The sequence below is a fragment of the Lepidochelys kempii genome, chromosome 7 (assembly GCF_965140285.1).
Source record: "Lepidochelys kempii isolate rLepKem1 chromosome 7, rLepKem1.hap1, whole genome shotgun sequence".
Taxonomy (NCBI): Eukaryota; Metazoa; Chordata; order Testudines; family Cheloniidae; genus Lepidochelys; species Lepidochelys kempii.
Window position 1 is genome coordinate 5,737,983 of NC_136386.1, and position 14,944 is coordinate 5,752,926.

General features: G+C 38.3%; 1 protein-coding gene across 5 annotated transcripts in view; it reads left to right on the top strand.

Moving 5' to 3' along the window:
• The window catches only part of ATXN7 (ataxin 7), a 127,485-nt gene that overhangs the window by 57,449 nt on the left and 55,092 nt on the right, over positions 1-14,944 (top strand). For all 5 annotated transcript variants that reach the window (XM_073350988.2, XM_073350990.2, XM_073350986.2 and 2 more), the window contains exon 5: positions 9,942-10,046. In XM_073350988.2, coding sequence (XP_073207089.1) covers positions 9,942-10,046 — 105 coding nt within the window. The remainder of the gene's footprint in view (positions 1-9,941; positions 10,047-14,944) is intronic.

A 14,944-nucleotide genomic window follows, 5' to 3' on the forward strand; every position in this document is an offset into this window, starting at 1 on the left:
TTGGGTTTTTTTAAGTAATTATGTATAACAAAATTTGTGTTCAAAGAATTTTACTAAATATTTAATGGTTATTGGCTGATACGATATATGCTTTTTATATCACTTGAGCCTCTAATTAGACCTCCCAGCTGCATTGTAGATTGCAGGTGCATGCATACATGACACACTTCTCTTATTGCGTCTCTGCTCTTGTCAGTACTCCGGATATTGAAATTTTTCAAGAATCCTAAATCTTGGAGATCAGGGTAATTGTAAATCTCAATATTCTGTATCCTCACATCCTGCAGGAAAAAGTATAATGTGCATTTCCTCATAATGCTGAAAGAAAACCAGTGCTGTGGGTTTATGTTTAGGATTCCTAGAAAGTAATTTTAACTTTAAAATATGTTGCAAAGCTCCCTTTTTTCTTTCTTATTTTTTTAAGTGGGGGGGGGCAGGAATCTGATTTTTTGGGGGATGCAGGATGGCTTAATCCTGGGAAAACGTAGGCATTGTAAGGTATGTTATTTCTATCCTGTCAACTTTCACAACAGTAAATTCTGTCTTAAATTTGCGGGGGGAGGAATCTACCTTTAATGCAATTAATTGTTTCTCCAACTCCAGCTTTGCAATACTTGGTATTGTTGAAGGAATAGAATGTCTACATGCAGGAGACTGGCTACAGACATAGGATTTCCCTTAAAGGTTCTGTTTTGGAACACTGATATTGGTCAGTAACAATGCCATTCAGTTGTTTATGAGGTCAGTTCTAGTAATGCAGTTAGCCTCAGTGTAGATAGTTTTTTGGCCATATAATGGGTATCATTTGACCGAGAGACTTACAGTACTTGGTATCCTTCGTATATTTATTTGGGTTTAAATATAACAACTGAGATCAAGTATTCTTACCATAACTAAAAATGCAATATAAAAATAATCACCAAACCAAAACAGCAGCCTTTCCTTTCTTTGCCCCCTTTCTCAGTCAGCAAACCTACTACAAAACAACCCCCACCCCCATTTTTATATTCCCCAAAGAACTGTGTCACAGCCACCCCTTTATAAATGCCTCAAAAAAGATATACTGGAATTGGAAAAGGTTCAGAAAAGGGCAACAAAAATGATTAGGGGTATGGAAAGGCTTCCGTATGAGGAGCAATTAATAAGACTGGGTCTTTTCAACTTGGAAAAGAGACGGCTAAGGGGAGATATGATTGAGGTCTATAAAATCATGACTGGTGTAGAGAAAGTAGGTAAGTGGTGTTTACTACTTCTCATAACACAATAACTAGGGGTCACCAAATGAAATTAATGGGCAGCAGGTTTACAACAAATAAAAGGAAGTATTTCTTCACACAACGCACAGTCAACCTGTGGAACTCCTTGCCAGAGGATGCTCTGAAGGCCAAGACCATAACAGAGTTAAAAAAAGAACTAGATAAGTTCATGGAGGATAGGTCCGTCACTGGCTGTTAGCCAGGATGGACAGGGATGGTGTCCCTAGCCTCTGTTTGCCAGAAGCTGGGAATGGGCGACAGGAGATGGATCACTTGATGATTACCTGCTATGTTCATTCTGTCTGGGGGACGTGGCACTGGCCACTGTTGGAATACAGGATACTGGGTTAGATGGACCTTTGGTCTGACCCAGTAGGGCTGTTCTTATGTTATGTAATATCAACAGAGGGAAAATTGCTTTTTGTAGTGACCCAGCCATGTTACATTACAGTGAGTAGATATCTAAAGTTAACTGTACTTGATTAAAAACTGTCCAAACTGTAATATCAGGTTTGTATTGTACTTAAGGCATTTTGTTCCACCTTTTTGTATGACTCGGGTGTTCTAGATAATTGAAACATTTTGTTGTTCACATCAGCTTGTGGAATGCACATTGCCAATGTATATTAAATGGCAGCCAACACCAACATATTTGTAATAATACATTAGTCAGGCCTGGCCATTTTTATTTAGACTTAACAAGCTACTTTTTACCTGAAAATACATACAAGGTGAAAGGTGGAGCTCTGGAAAGGTTAGATCTGGACATATTAATGCAGTACTTTTATGGGTAGTGCTTATACTTAAATCTGTCTTCAGATTTGTATCCTTTTACCAAGTCTCTGAAATAGGAAGTAGTTTTTCCCCACCCTTTTGTCTTCCCTTTTGCTTTTTCTTTCTCTTCCTCTGTTTCACTTTTCACTCTCATCTCAGTTTTTAAACTGCAGTGAGCACACGTCTGCAAAAAAGAGGAATTTTGTGCATTGGTCTCTGAAAGCAGTCAGATTTTAGGGCTCATTTTGATCCCTTCCACTAGGTTATTCCACTCTTTTGGACCCACTATTGAAGCTACCTGAAAGTTTCACCCGGAGCAGTTTTGGATGATAAATTTGTCTTCGTAGATGGCAGATACCATTGTTAAAGGACTTTACGATTAGTACCAGGACCTCAGATTACATTTTGAAATAAAGAAGGAATCTATGGAGAATTCAGAGTGCAATTGAGATAGGAATCAGCTGCTGAATGATGCCAAAGCTGGGCATTAATATATAAAACTTTTGTATTGTCTATAATATGTAATGGAGCAGGAATACACAAATGCTATTACTTTTTATGACTATGAACATGAATTTCCCCTATGAAATGGTGCTGAAAAGAGAATACTAAAAATATGCAGAAAACACAAGATGATGTAAACATGATGACACATCCTTAATGTAGGACAAGAAATGGTAGCTCAGTCTCAAAAGCACTTTGCTGTAGCAAACCTGCTGAACCGCAGGGTACTTGCTGCTTGGTTTAATGGGTTAATTCAAACTTCCCCTTCAAAAGCAGTGTTTTTTCCTCTTCAGTAGAAATTATTCTGCACTGGGTTTTTGCCAAGTATAAAGCATTTTGCTTCTGAAATAAATGTGCAGTAATGCAATAAGTACAGTCAAGAAAATCTCTGAGCATATAACATGGATAATTCTTTCAGTAGTGGATGAAGAATACAGGAGTAGGAAGCTAGGGGAGAGGACTTCTTATAAACTAAGAGGAAAACACAGCACTAGAATTAAAATAATCCCACCCCAGAGAAGACTGAAGGGTGACTTGTAGGTCAAATACAACTGCTCTCAGATTCACTGCAAAAGTTTGACTCATGAAGAACATATGCAACAGCAGGGAATGCAGCCACGTTGAAAAGGAGAAATGCATGCAGGGATTGCGGGATGTACTTCAATAATAACGTAAAGGCACCTGAAGTCTCCTTTGATTTAGTGCAGCCCCTGTGATTCCCACCTTCGATAAAAGATACTGCTGCTTCATTGGCCTCATGTAAATACTAGGTCTATTTAAAAAAGAAAGTTGGAGCCTTACATTGAAATTTTTTGTTTGGCCTTGACCGACAGCCCCAGATGAAGGAATTTATAGTAGCCCAGCCTTGAGATGAATGTGTAGATCATGGTTGCAAGGCTCTCACATGAGAGGAATGAGCTTTGCTGTTAAGTATTTTTAAATGTCATCTTTAAGCTCAAAGTAACAATACGTTGGAACTGGCACTGTTGAAATACTATGAACTGCATTATCCTTTTAAATTAAGATTGAATGTGTCTGGCATCAAATCAGATGGATATAAAAATATAATATTATATATCAGGGGTGGCCAACCTGGGGCTCTGGAGCCACATGTGGCTTTTCAGAGGTTACTGTGCGGCTCCTTGTCTAGGCACCGATTCCGGGGAGTGCTCACTGCTCAGCTCCTGGCTCTGCCCCAGGTCCTGCCCCCACTCCACCCCTTCCCGCCCCCTCCCCTGAGCTTGCTGTGCCCTCGCTCCTCCCCCTCTCCTCCCTCCCCCCCCCCCCGCCCCAGCCTCCTGCACACCACAAAACAGCTGATGGGGAGGGAGGGGGAGGCACTGATTGGTGGGGCTGCCGGTGGGTATGAGGCGCTGGGAGGGGAGCTAATGGGGGGCTGCTGACATAGTACTGTGGCTCTTTGGCAATGTACATCGGTAAATTTTGGCTCCTTCTCAGGCTCAGATTGGCCACCCCTGTTACATATCATCCAGTACAAAATTTTGCAACTCCTAAATGCGGAAAAGGGGGGGAACCAGCCATATGAAGGATTCATGTTCCCTAGCTCACAGCAGATATTTGGTATGGAAATGTCTTTGTTAAAAATATTACCTAGGTTCTCTAGTATTTATAATATACTTGTTGCACAATACACACATTCTACCGTATGGCTATTTCTCTATTCCATAGGTTAAATTTCTCTTCTGAACTAAAGATATAGTTTCTCTGAAAACTGCTTGTTGCTAAGCTTGAACAACACAGTAGTAATTATTCCAAAATAGGGGAAGAAAATTATTCCTCCAACGTACCAGTAGTAGGTGGGCTCTTAACTGGGACTCAGGAAATTTGGGTTCAATTCCTTGCCCTTCTACAGACTTCCTGTGCAGTGTTGAGCAAGTCACTTAATTTCTCTGGGCCTTAGTTCCCCATTTGTAAAAAGGTGATAATACTTCATTTCTCCCACTCTGTCTATCTGTCTTGTCCAATCAGACTGTAAGATGCTTTTGCTATATGTTTGTATAGTGCCTAGCACAATGGTGTCCCAATCTTGTTTGTGATGTCTAGGCAATATTGTAATACAAATAATAATTAATGCGAAGGATTTCACTATACATATTTTGAGAATAAATTTGGTAGTAGCGTCATTACAATGCTTTTTTCCACCCATCCTTCAGCTTGGATAGCGTGCATTAGTCCTATTCTTCAATTTTTTTCCATTCGTACACAATTAGTAAAATACCTTTTGTTGACCCTAATAGAAATGAAGGGAAAGTGCTAGACAGTGTGGCGAAACACTTGGATTTGTGACAGTAACATTCCAAAAGGCTCTTAAAAGCTAAATTAGATACTCTCTTATCTAAGTAGTTTCTGTGGTAATGATCTGAGGTGAAAGTGCAGTTCAGCTGATTTGTGTGAGCTGGCAAGACTGGTGTGTGTACCTCCCCTTGAAGTCGGTTGGAGTGTTGTGTGTACAGTGAATGCCTTTTGTGCGGTTCAGCTGGTTTGACTTTGTACTGAAATTGTTCCCTCTGAATTTGTTATCTTTATCACTCTATTTATTTAATACAGTTCCTTCGAACGGGTTCCCTAGAATTTTCACAGTTAGAATTGTAAGTGTTTGAGCTACAGAATATTTCTACACTTTCAAAATATTCTGAGTGTAAGGTTGATCTAAATGTATAGATTGTTGTATAGATTTTAATGCATAATTTTGTGTTTAGCATGCTGTTGTAAAAGAGAGTCTGCCAGAGCCTAATTCTCAGAGCACCAGCTGTATTAATTTCATGTAGCACAGTCCTTCTACGCTACATCCCTGCTCTGCTCTTGTAAGCAATGAGAGCACTGAAATGCACACAAACTCTGCTCTTCGAGTGCTAGAAATTCTACTCTGAAGGGGTATATTTCAGTACCCTTTTCTCTCAAAAGAGTGAACAGATGGAGCAGAAGGAAGGTGCAACAAGCATGTGTGTGTTTATGTGAGATCGAAAATAAGTACAAACACCATGTTTTCTGTTATCTGGTCACCTTGCGGAGAAGCGAGCATTCTGTCAATAGTATCCCATATTGGGGGAGCTTATATGTTAAGAATATGAAGGACAATTGAAATACAACTTATTTTTTTCTTTGACTGGGTTACTGGTCTAGTGGATGGGAAGAAGCAGTAGATGTGACACATCTTGATTTTTAGCAAGGCTTTTAATACAATCCCACATTACATTCTCATAAGCAAACTAGGGAAATGCAATCTAGATGAAATTGCTGTAAAGTGGATTTACAACTGGTTGAAAGACACTACTCAAAGAGCAGTTATAAATGGTTTGCTGTCAAACTGGGACAGTATATCTAGTGAAGCAGCAAGAGAGGTTTAGCATAGATATTAGGAAAAGCTCTCTCTAACTGTAAAAATAGTTAAGTTCTGAAATAGGCTTTCAGGGGAGGTTATGGAATCCCCATTATTGGAGATTTTAAAGAATAGGTTAGATAAACACTTGTCAGGGATGGTCTAGGTTTATTTGGTCCTGTCTCAGTGCAGGGGGCTGGACTTGATGACTTCTTGAGACCCCCCCTTCCAGTACTACATTTCTATGAGTCTATAAATGTTATTCAGATGGAATATTGGGTCTCTCTTAGTTTAGGGCAGATAGTGTTAATTCCCAGTGAGCACATTGGGCTTGTGCCGATGTCCCAGAGATGCCAGTTTAAGGCCTTGGTCCTAATCTTCAAAGCAGTTCATGGATCAGTGGCCCCAGTTACATTAAAGACTGAAAATCAATTGATGACCCACTGGAACAGGTGTGCTCCTCCTGTGTCACAAATTTTAGGATGAAGTACAGGAGAGCTGGGGACAAAGCATTTTTCGCTGAGGGGATCCAGCTATGGAAGAAACTTCCAGAGTTGATTAAGTGAATCCAGAGTCTGTCTTTAGGAAATGCTGCGGAACCTTCCCCAAAAAAGCCTTGATGCCATAGCAAGAATAACACTCACAATACTGTTCTACCCACTGTACCACCCCCACAAAAAAGCTTTCAAGAAAATCAAGCATCAAAAAAATAAACAAACATACTCTTAGAACAGTTTTGCCCTCAAAACTAAGAAGAGCCAGAGATTCCATGAAGTTCACTAGGGACCTTGCTGTTGGAAGGCACTGTAGTATTATGGTGATGGGCAACAGTATAAAACCCTAAGATAGATGATTGTGTAGTAGACCAGGAGTCTAATGTGAACACTTTGGGAAATCTGTCCTGTGCTTTTGTTCTCGCCTATTTATAAAACTAATTTATTCCAAATGTTACTTTTATGTATATATTCCTTCCATGTGTTCTGCACAGAAATAATCTGAAAAAGGTATGCCCATATTATGCAAAAATTGCCCTGTTGTTTGAAACTTATACAGGAATGCATTTTTGTCTGCGAAAATTTCTGATGAACCTTGAGACATTCAGGTAATAATTCACCTGTAGTTTCAAAGTACACCTCGATATTTCCTACATAAGTATAAAAGGGTACTTTAAATAGAATGACGGTGTCTCAAAATAACGTCAAGAAGTCCTTTCTGTCTTGCCAGATAAGTAGCAACAGGCATTATTTCCCCCATATTGCCAACAGTTTTTTAACATTCTGTGTTAAATGATGTAAAGCCTACATTGTAATCAAACCTCACTTCCCTCCCATATGTTACTTAGGCACTGTGGAGCACAGCTGTAAGTCTGCTTTCCAAGGACTCCATTGCAAGCCCTGGCGTGGGGCATGCTGGGGGTAGGAAGAAGTGGGGGGTGGAAGCCATATCACACATCACTGCAGCCCACAGGGCAGTCCCAGGAGTCTGATATTCCTTAAACAGGCCCTTCGAGCTGCCCATCTTACCCCAGGGATCTCTTTATCTCCAAGAACAACGAGGAGTCCTTGAGGCACCTTAGAGACTAACAAAAAATTTATTTGGGCATAAGCTTTCGTGGGCTAAAACCCACTTCATCAGATGGATGGAGTGAAAAATACAGTTAGGTAGGTAGGTAGGTGTGTGTGTGTGTATAAACACACATACAGCAACACATGAAGAGATGGGAGTTGCCTTACCAAGTGGGGGGTCAGTGCTAATAGTATTCACCCCTTCTTGATGAGGTGTTGATGAGGTCCACTGTTGAGAATAGGCCACTTCCACCTTAATTGAATTGGCCTCATTATCACTGACCCCCCACTTGGTAAGGCAACTCTCATCTTTTCATGTGCTGTGTGTATATATACTGCTTACTGTATTTTTCACTCCATGCATCTGATGTAGTGGGTTTTAACCCACAAAAGCTTGTGCCCAAATAAATTTGTTAGTCTCTAAGGTGCCACAAGGACTCCTCCTTGTTTTTGCTGATACAGGCTAACACGGCTACCACTCTGAAATTTAGCTCCAAGAGAAGCCCAGAAGCAGGAGGGCACAAAGGTGGCTTAAAATCATGTTATCCGCAATCCCCTCCACCTGGGCTGAGAATTCAGTGCTGTGTCTCTGAGGCACGTCACAGAATCTCACCATATGTCTTTTTTCAGTATATACAGTTATTTTCATGAAGAAATGTAATATTTCTCAGGGAAGGCAGGTATTGGAAAATAGCTCTTTATTAATCTAGTCTATCCCCTGGTTTATTATGTGTGGTATATTTGCTTGTGCTTTGCCCAGTTTACATTAATTTAAAATGTTATTTCCTGATGTTTTACCAAATATTTCTCTAATGACATATCCTAAATTGTTTATGTAAAAGCTAGACTTGGTATTTGCACAAATTATAAAATGTTTGACCCTGATCATGTTTCAAATTACAAGTGTATTATTAATAATACATATCTTTTAATGTAATTTCAATTTCTGTATAAGCACCTATGGTTTAGATAGGCACTTAAAATATAAATATATGAGAGAAAATTAAATAAAACAGATGAATATAGATGTCATACTCAATCCATATTTGATTTATCCACATCTGTGTATACAAGGGATTTCAATGACAGCCATTGCATGGGGGTGTTTGTTTTATATAATTTTAATGTAAAATTCAGATACATGTTTTAAAAAGTTAAAGGGTGTGGTTTTTAAAATGTTTTTTAAAAGAAAATATACTTTCTTTTAAAAGTATCTTATCTTATTACAAATGTAGGCCCTAATTCTGACAACTGATCTGTGTAGAGCCCTACTGAGTTTTGGTTGCTGAAAGAGTGCAGGGATCTGCCTATGTAGATCATCTTGCAGGATTGTGGCCATATTCATTCCCACAGAAAAGGGTTACATGTTATAAAATTTGTTTTAAATTCTTACATAATTCAAATTTCTTTAATTACCAGAATGTATAATTCCTGTGAAATATATGAAATATGTTAAAATCCATGACACATGTTAATGTTTAAAATACTTAGAGTTCTTGTCAATGTTAAATTAATAATTGTTTCATTTAATTATATTTTAATATTTGCATATAAATGTACAAATTATTTTAATGTTCTTTAAAGTAAGAAAACAACTTTTAACAATTTAAATGATGAATAATTTTTTTTTGAAAATGTTACTGATTGCTTTATGCCCCATACCTTTAGGAGACTGCATTTATCTACTTATATGTTTGGGTTTTTTAACTGAATAATTGGATAATACTTCACAGGTTTCATTTTTAAATGTAATACTTTTTTAGATTTGTAGTCAGTAGAGTTTGTATTCACTGCATTAAGAAATTACTGGTAAGTGTTTAAACATTAAGCAATACTCTTAAGGAACTGGTTTTCATAAACATATTGCAGAAATTAATTTTACTTGAAAAGACTGAAAGTATGTGTGTTTATCATTGAAATACACATACACTCTGACATACTCTTATCTCTTTCTCCCTCGTACGCCTGTTACACAGATCTCTGGTACCAGATGGCTGGAATATAATGCACTGTTAAGCAAATAAGACCATTAGACACATTATACTGTCTGGTAAATGACTGTGCATTTAAAGTGGTTACAAAATTTTAAATAGAAAACAACCTTCCTTTTAGAGTTTGTTTAAAGAAAGTGGAATAGAACTTAAACTGCTTTCTGAATACATAAATCATAGCTTACGTTGTAGTATGTCATCAAAATGTAATGATTTTCTGTTGTCCTTTTGAAGATGGAATGAAATAATCACTCCTACATCAGATTGTTGCTTGTAGACCTCTACCAGCAAGCAGTTTTATTTTATGCTTAGCTTTGAAGGAAAATATGTGGTGTTTGTAATATTTCAAGACTAACCTAACTTGTACACATGTTTTTTTTCTCACTTTCAGAATGTATTGAAATGTGCTATAAATGATAGTTCAGTGATACCATCATGTGGTCATCTAACACAGTTGTTTTTCAGTAATTATAAGCAGCTGAGAGATATGCCCTTTGTCTTTTTGTTTTAGATATGCCAATATTTGGTCTTTGCCCGGCTCATGATGATTTCTATTTGGTGATGTGTAACCACTGTAATCAGGTCGTAAAACCACAGGCATTTCAATCACATTATGGTAAGTGCTTAACCATTTTTAATAATTACGGGTGAGGTTAAATCAGGATTAAGACTGGCAATTTTTGATTATCCCTTTTCGTGATCTTTAAAGCTGATGGTGCACACAGTATTATAATGTAAATGCAGTATCAGAAGGTAACCTGTGTTCATCGCAAAATGTTTTAACTATTTTAAAAATTATGTTCATGAATGCAAAAGGATGGTCCTTGTTGAGATTAGTAAAGTATTTGAATGTTCCCCCCTTTAAGTACTGCATCAGCGATGTCCAATTTTGAAATGGGGTGTGTGTGTGTATGTTTCTTAATATGTGAAGACTATTTTTAAATGTCATACAATTGCAGTTGAGCTAAAACTAAAATGGCAGATTTTGCTGTAGAGCAAACATGGTGCACTTGAAAATAGTAAACTTATTTATTTTAAAAAGCATCAATTGTTATTTGTTTTACTGGTCAGATGAAGTTTTTGTGCATAAACTACACTAGTAGAAGTGTCTGGGTAACATCAACCAATACAGTATTTGTACACCACTAAGAAAATCTAAAGTGCTATACAGTTCAAGTATTCCATAGTTTCATATAAAATAGTCAATGAGTGAAGGGTGGATAGTTTTTCAGACCCTTTCCCCTGCCACTCTCCAGAGTGGTAAACAATTTTAAAGGGATGGAGGATTTTGATTGGGACCCTTTGGTATTCATTTTTGGATATGCAGTGCTAAAGAAAGTTAGCAGACTTTTTCTAAACATGTGCTAATACAAAAGATGGTGAGAAACCCATCTTCACCTCCACTTCCTTCTTCTGAAACACACAGAATGTGTATGTGTTTGCACATATGCTGCTCTTGAGGGAATTCTGCACCAAAAAATTTAATAGTCTGTGCACAAGGTTTTAAAATTCTGCAAAAATCTGCATATTTTATTTGTCAAAATAACACCATATAATCACGCCATTTTCAATTATTTGCTGACAAGTATTTTGAAATAAATTACCAGAATAATTGAAAATGGCGTGATTATATTGTTACTGTGTTTGTGTTATTTTGATAATTAAAATATGCAGAACTTTGCAGAATTTAATTTTTTTAAAATTTTTGGTGAAAAATTCCCTCAAGAATTCCAGGGTTCTGTGTGGCAACAATCTGGGTGCAGGCAGCTCAGTGTGGGGTTTTTGGTGCAGGGGGAATAGGACTCTACAAGGGGGGTCAAGGTGAAGGTGGTTAGGGCTCAGTGGGAGGGAGGCTGGGGGAGTGGGGCTTGGTGTGGGGGAGGGTCAGGGTGCAGCTGGTTGGGGCTCAGCAGGGTGGAGGTCCAGGTGTGGGGGGCTCATGATGCAGGGGTTGAGGCTCGACAGGGTCGTGGTTTGGGGGCTCAGCGTGCGGGTTCTGGGTGCAGAGGTCTCCTAATGCGGAGGGGGCTCTGTGGGGGGTAGGGGTCTCTGTACAAGGAGCTGCTCCCCCTGTCCACCCAACCCCCATGCGTCTGGACCTGGAAACCCCCCGCGCGCACACACGCCTCACTCCTTCCCCTCCTACCCTCCCCTCCCCTCCCCCACGGGGCATAATTGCCTGCAGCCAGGGAAAGTTTCTGGAGCTTGATCTGACCCAGCTCTGGCTGCTCCATGCAGGGGAGGGGGAACTCTGCCTCCATCCTCCTCCTGACCTCCAGCTGGGACTAACATCCCTGGATGGCCAGGGCATCCCCAGACCCCCCTCCCCCCAGTGATTTTTCTGCTGTGCCGCAGTTGCACAGAATTCCCCCAGGAGTAATATGCATGCCCATGCGCACATATCCCTAAAACCCTTTCTCTGCTGAAGGACAGAATCATAGAACGGAAAGGGACCTCTGTAGGTCTTCTAGTCCAGCCCCCTGCACTCAAGACAGGACTAAGTATTATCTAGACCACCCCTGACAGGTGTTTGTCTAATCTGTTCTTAAAAATCTCCAATGTCAGGGATTCTAAAACCTCCCTAGGCAATTTATTCCAGTGCTTGACCACCCTGACAGAAGTTTTTCCTGATGTCCAACCTAAACCACTGCAATTTAAGCCCGTTGCTGCTTGTCCTATCCTGGGAGGTTAAGAATAATTTTTCTCCCTCCTCTTTGTAACAATCTTTTATGTACTTGAAAACTATCATCATGTCCCCCCTCAGTCTTCTCTTCTTCCAGCTAAACAAATGTAATTTTTTCAGTCTTCCCTCATAGGTCATGTTTTCTAGACCTTTAATAATTTTTGTTGTTCTTCTCTGAACTGTCTCCAATTTGTCCACATCTTTCCTGAAATGTGGTACCCAGAACTGGACACAGTACTCCAGCTGAGGCCTAATCAGTGCGGAGTAGAGTGAAGAATTATTACTTGTGTCTTGCTTACAACACTCCTGTTAATACATCCCAGAAGGATGTTTGCTTTTTTTGCAACAGCATTACACTGTTGACTCATATTTAGCTTTTGGTCCACTATGACCCCCAGATCCCATTCCGCAGGACTCCTTCCTAGGCAGTCATTTCCCATTTTGTATGTGTGTAACTGATTGTTCTTTCCTAAGTAGAGTACTTTGCATTTATTCTTGTACTTGCATGTGCTTACACTGTGAGGGTTACAGCTTCATATCTGTGGGGCTGTAGCTATGAGCTGTAACCCCCATAGTATAGACGAGCCGTTGGCAATCTCTCTCCGGTTCCTCAGAAAAAGATTTCTACATCATAGAAACCACTGTCATAGCTGTTAGCATGACAACTGTGTTGGCATGCTCAGCACACAGTTCAACAATTCTGTGAGCCTAGAAACTGAATTGCTGTCTCACCCCTAAAGAGTGAATAGATTAGTTGGGTGGTGTGTGGAAGCTTGCATTGCCACTAGCTGCGTAGAACTTGTTTTGCGACTAAAAAGTTGATTTGTTTCCAAGCATGTTAGTTCAGAATCTTGCTTTACATTCACCTTAAGAGAGAAGGGTTTGCTGTGAAGTAGAGTTGTGAAAAACACATTTGGCTTTTTTCCATTTTAAAAGAGTATATTTTTTCTGGTTTTATCTTTTTTTTTTCTTTTTTAAATTGTCGCTTGTGTATGTATATTATATGCATAACAACATGTATCAAAAAGATTTCAGATACAAGAAATATTAGCCTGTAATTTAAATCTGTAAATTAGAAATAGATACTTTAACATAAATTAAAAAGGCAGTGATGAGGCCGTCAAGGTTATTGTTAATGTCTGTCAGGGCTATTATGAACAATAAGAAAGTTATAAAATTATTTACTTACGCAGTGTAGTTGTAGCCTTGTTGGTCCCAGGATATTCAAGAGACAAGGTGGGCAAGGTAATATCTTTTATTGGACCAATTTCTGGTGAGAGAGAAAGAACAGAAGTTGGTCCAATAAAAGATATTACCTCACCCACCTTGTGTCTTTAATACAACTGTCTAGAAATTTAGAAAGGAAATGGGTGGAGTCATTGGTGATTGAGGAAAATGAGGGTGGTTGGAGACGTAAACTATTCAAAGAGTTTGGTTTGCTAAGTAATTTCAGAAAGGTGAGCAGGACATACGATGGTATGGTTCTGTATGAAACTGCCTAGCTAATCTTTTAGCTGTTTTCTGTTTTCAGTTTATTTGGAGGTTGTTTTTTTCTTAACCATAATAAATGAGAAAGCTGCTCATCAATATGACAAGACAGGTGATTAGTGATTACCAAACAGCAGCGTACTTACCTGACTCAACATGCCTAATGTGAAGAAATGATAGAAGTAATGAAAACATAAAAATTTATCAAGTAAAATGTAAACATTGTCAAATTATATTAAGTAACAAGATAGAGGAATTGAGCTCATGTTTAAAAGTGAAGAAAATACTTTTCTTTGGATTTTTCAAGATCAGATTTTCTATCTGAAATCTGTAATTTGTGGTTTCATTTCAGGATTTTTTAAAAAAGGTGAGTCTCACCAGGTTTGGGAAAAATCACAAGGGCAGTGAAGTAATGCTTTTTTATAAATTTTCCCGTGTTTTTGTTGTTGTTTTGGAATATTACTTGAGAGATAGTTTCTTAAAATACTATACAGCTTTTGGTGCTGTGTGTTGCTTGTACTTGATATTCTTTGAAGCTTGTCCTGGTGGGCTTTTTAGTTTCCACAGTAGAATATTTCAGAGTAACAGCCGTGTTAGTCTGTATTCGCAAAAAGAAAAGGAGGACTTGTGGCACCTTAGAGACTAACCAATTTATTGGTTAGTCTCTAAGGTGCCACAAGTCCTCCTTTTCTTTTTACAGTAGAATATGTTCTTTCAAAATGTCACTTTTCTCAGAGGAAGGATAAACAAACTAGTCACTGAACTTAATGAGCTAATTTCCTCCCAAAGCATGTTTGTGGTAAACTACAAGACAAGGTAATCTGAAATGGTTTTTTAGTTCATATGTTAAAATTTTCTAGACCACATGCAGTTAGATAAATTGAAATACAATTTTTACTCAAAATATACCACATTTAATATTTTAGCAAAATATTATAATTACACAGATATCTATTTAAAATTTGGGGTGTTCTTTGTTATGCGAAAGAAAAGATCATCATAATACTAAATTAGATTTTACTTGAGGCAATAAAACAAATATAAAATATTTAAAATTGTAATTTGTCAGTTATGACTGGTGTTTGTTATAGAATAAATATAATCATTAAAATTGAATTGCAAATGCAGTTTCATATTTGGCATGCATGGTACCTTGTTGTTGTTGAAAGAAAAATGTTGCTTTAATAGAGTGAAGAAATGCATTTCTTCAATAAGTGATCATTAGTTTAAGTCCTGGGTGGGAAAAAATGCCATTGGCCACACAGAAAACTTTGTACAATTTCTTTATGTATCCTTGGGTAGACTGTTTAAACTGTGTCGTCTTCTACACTTTTAATATATGG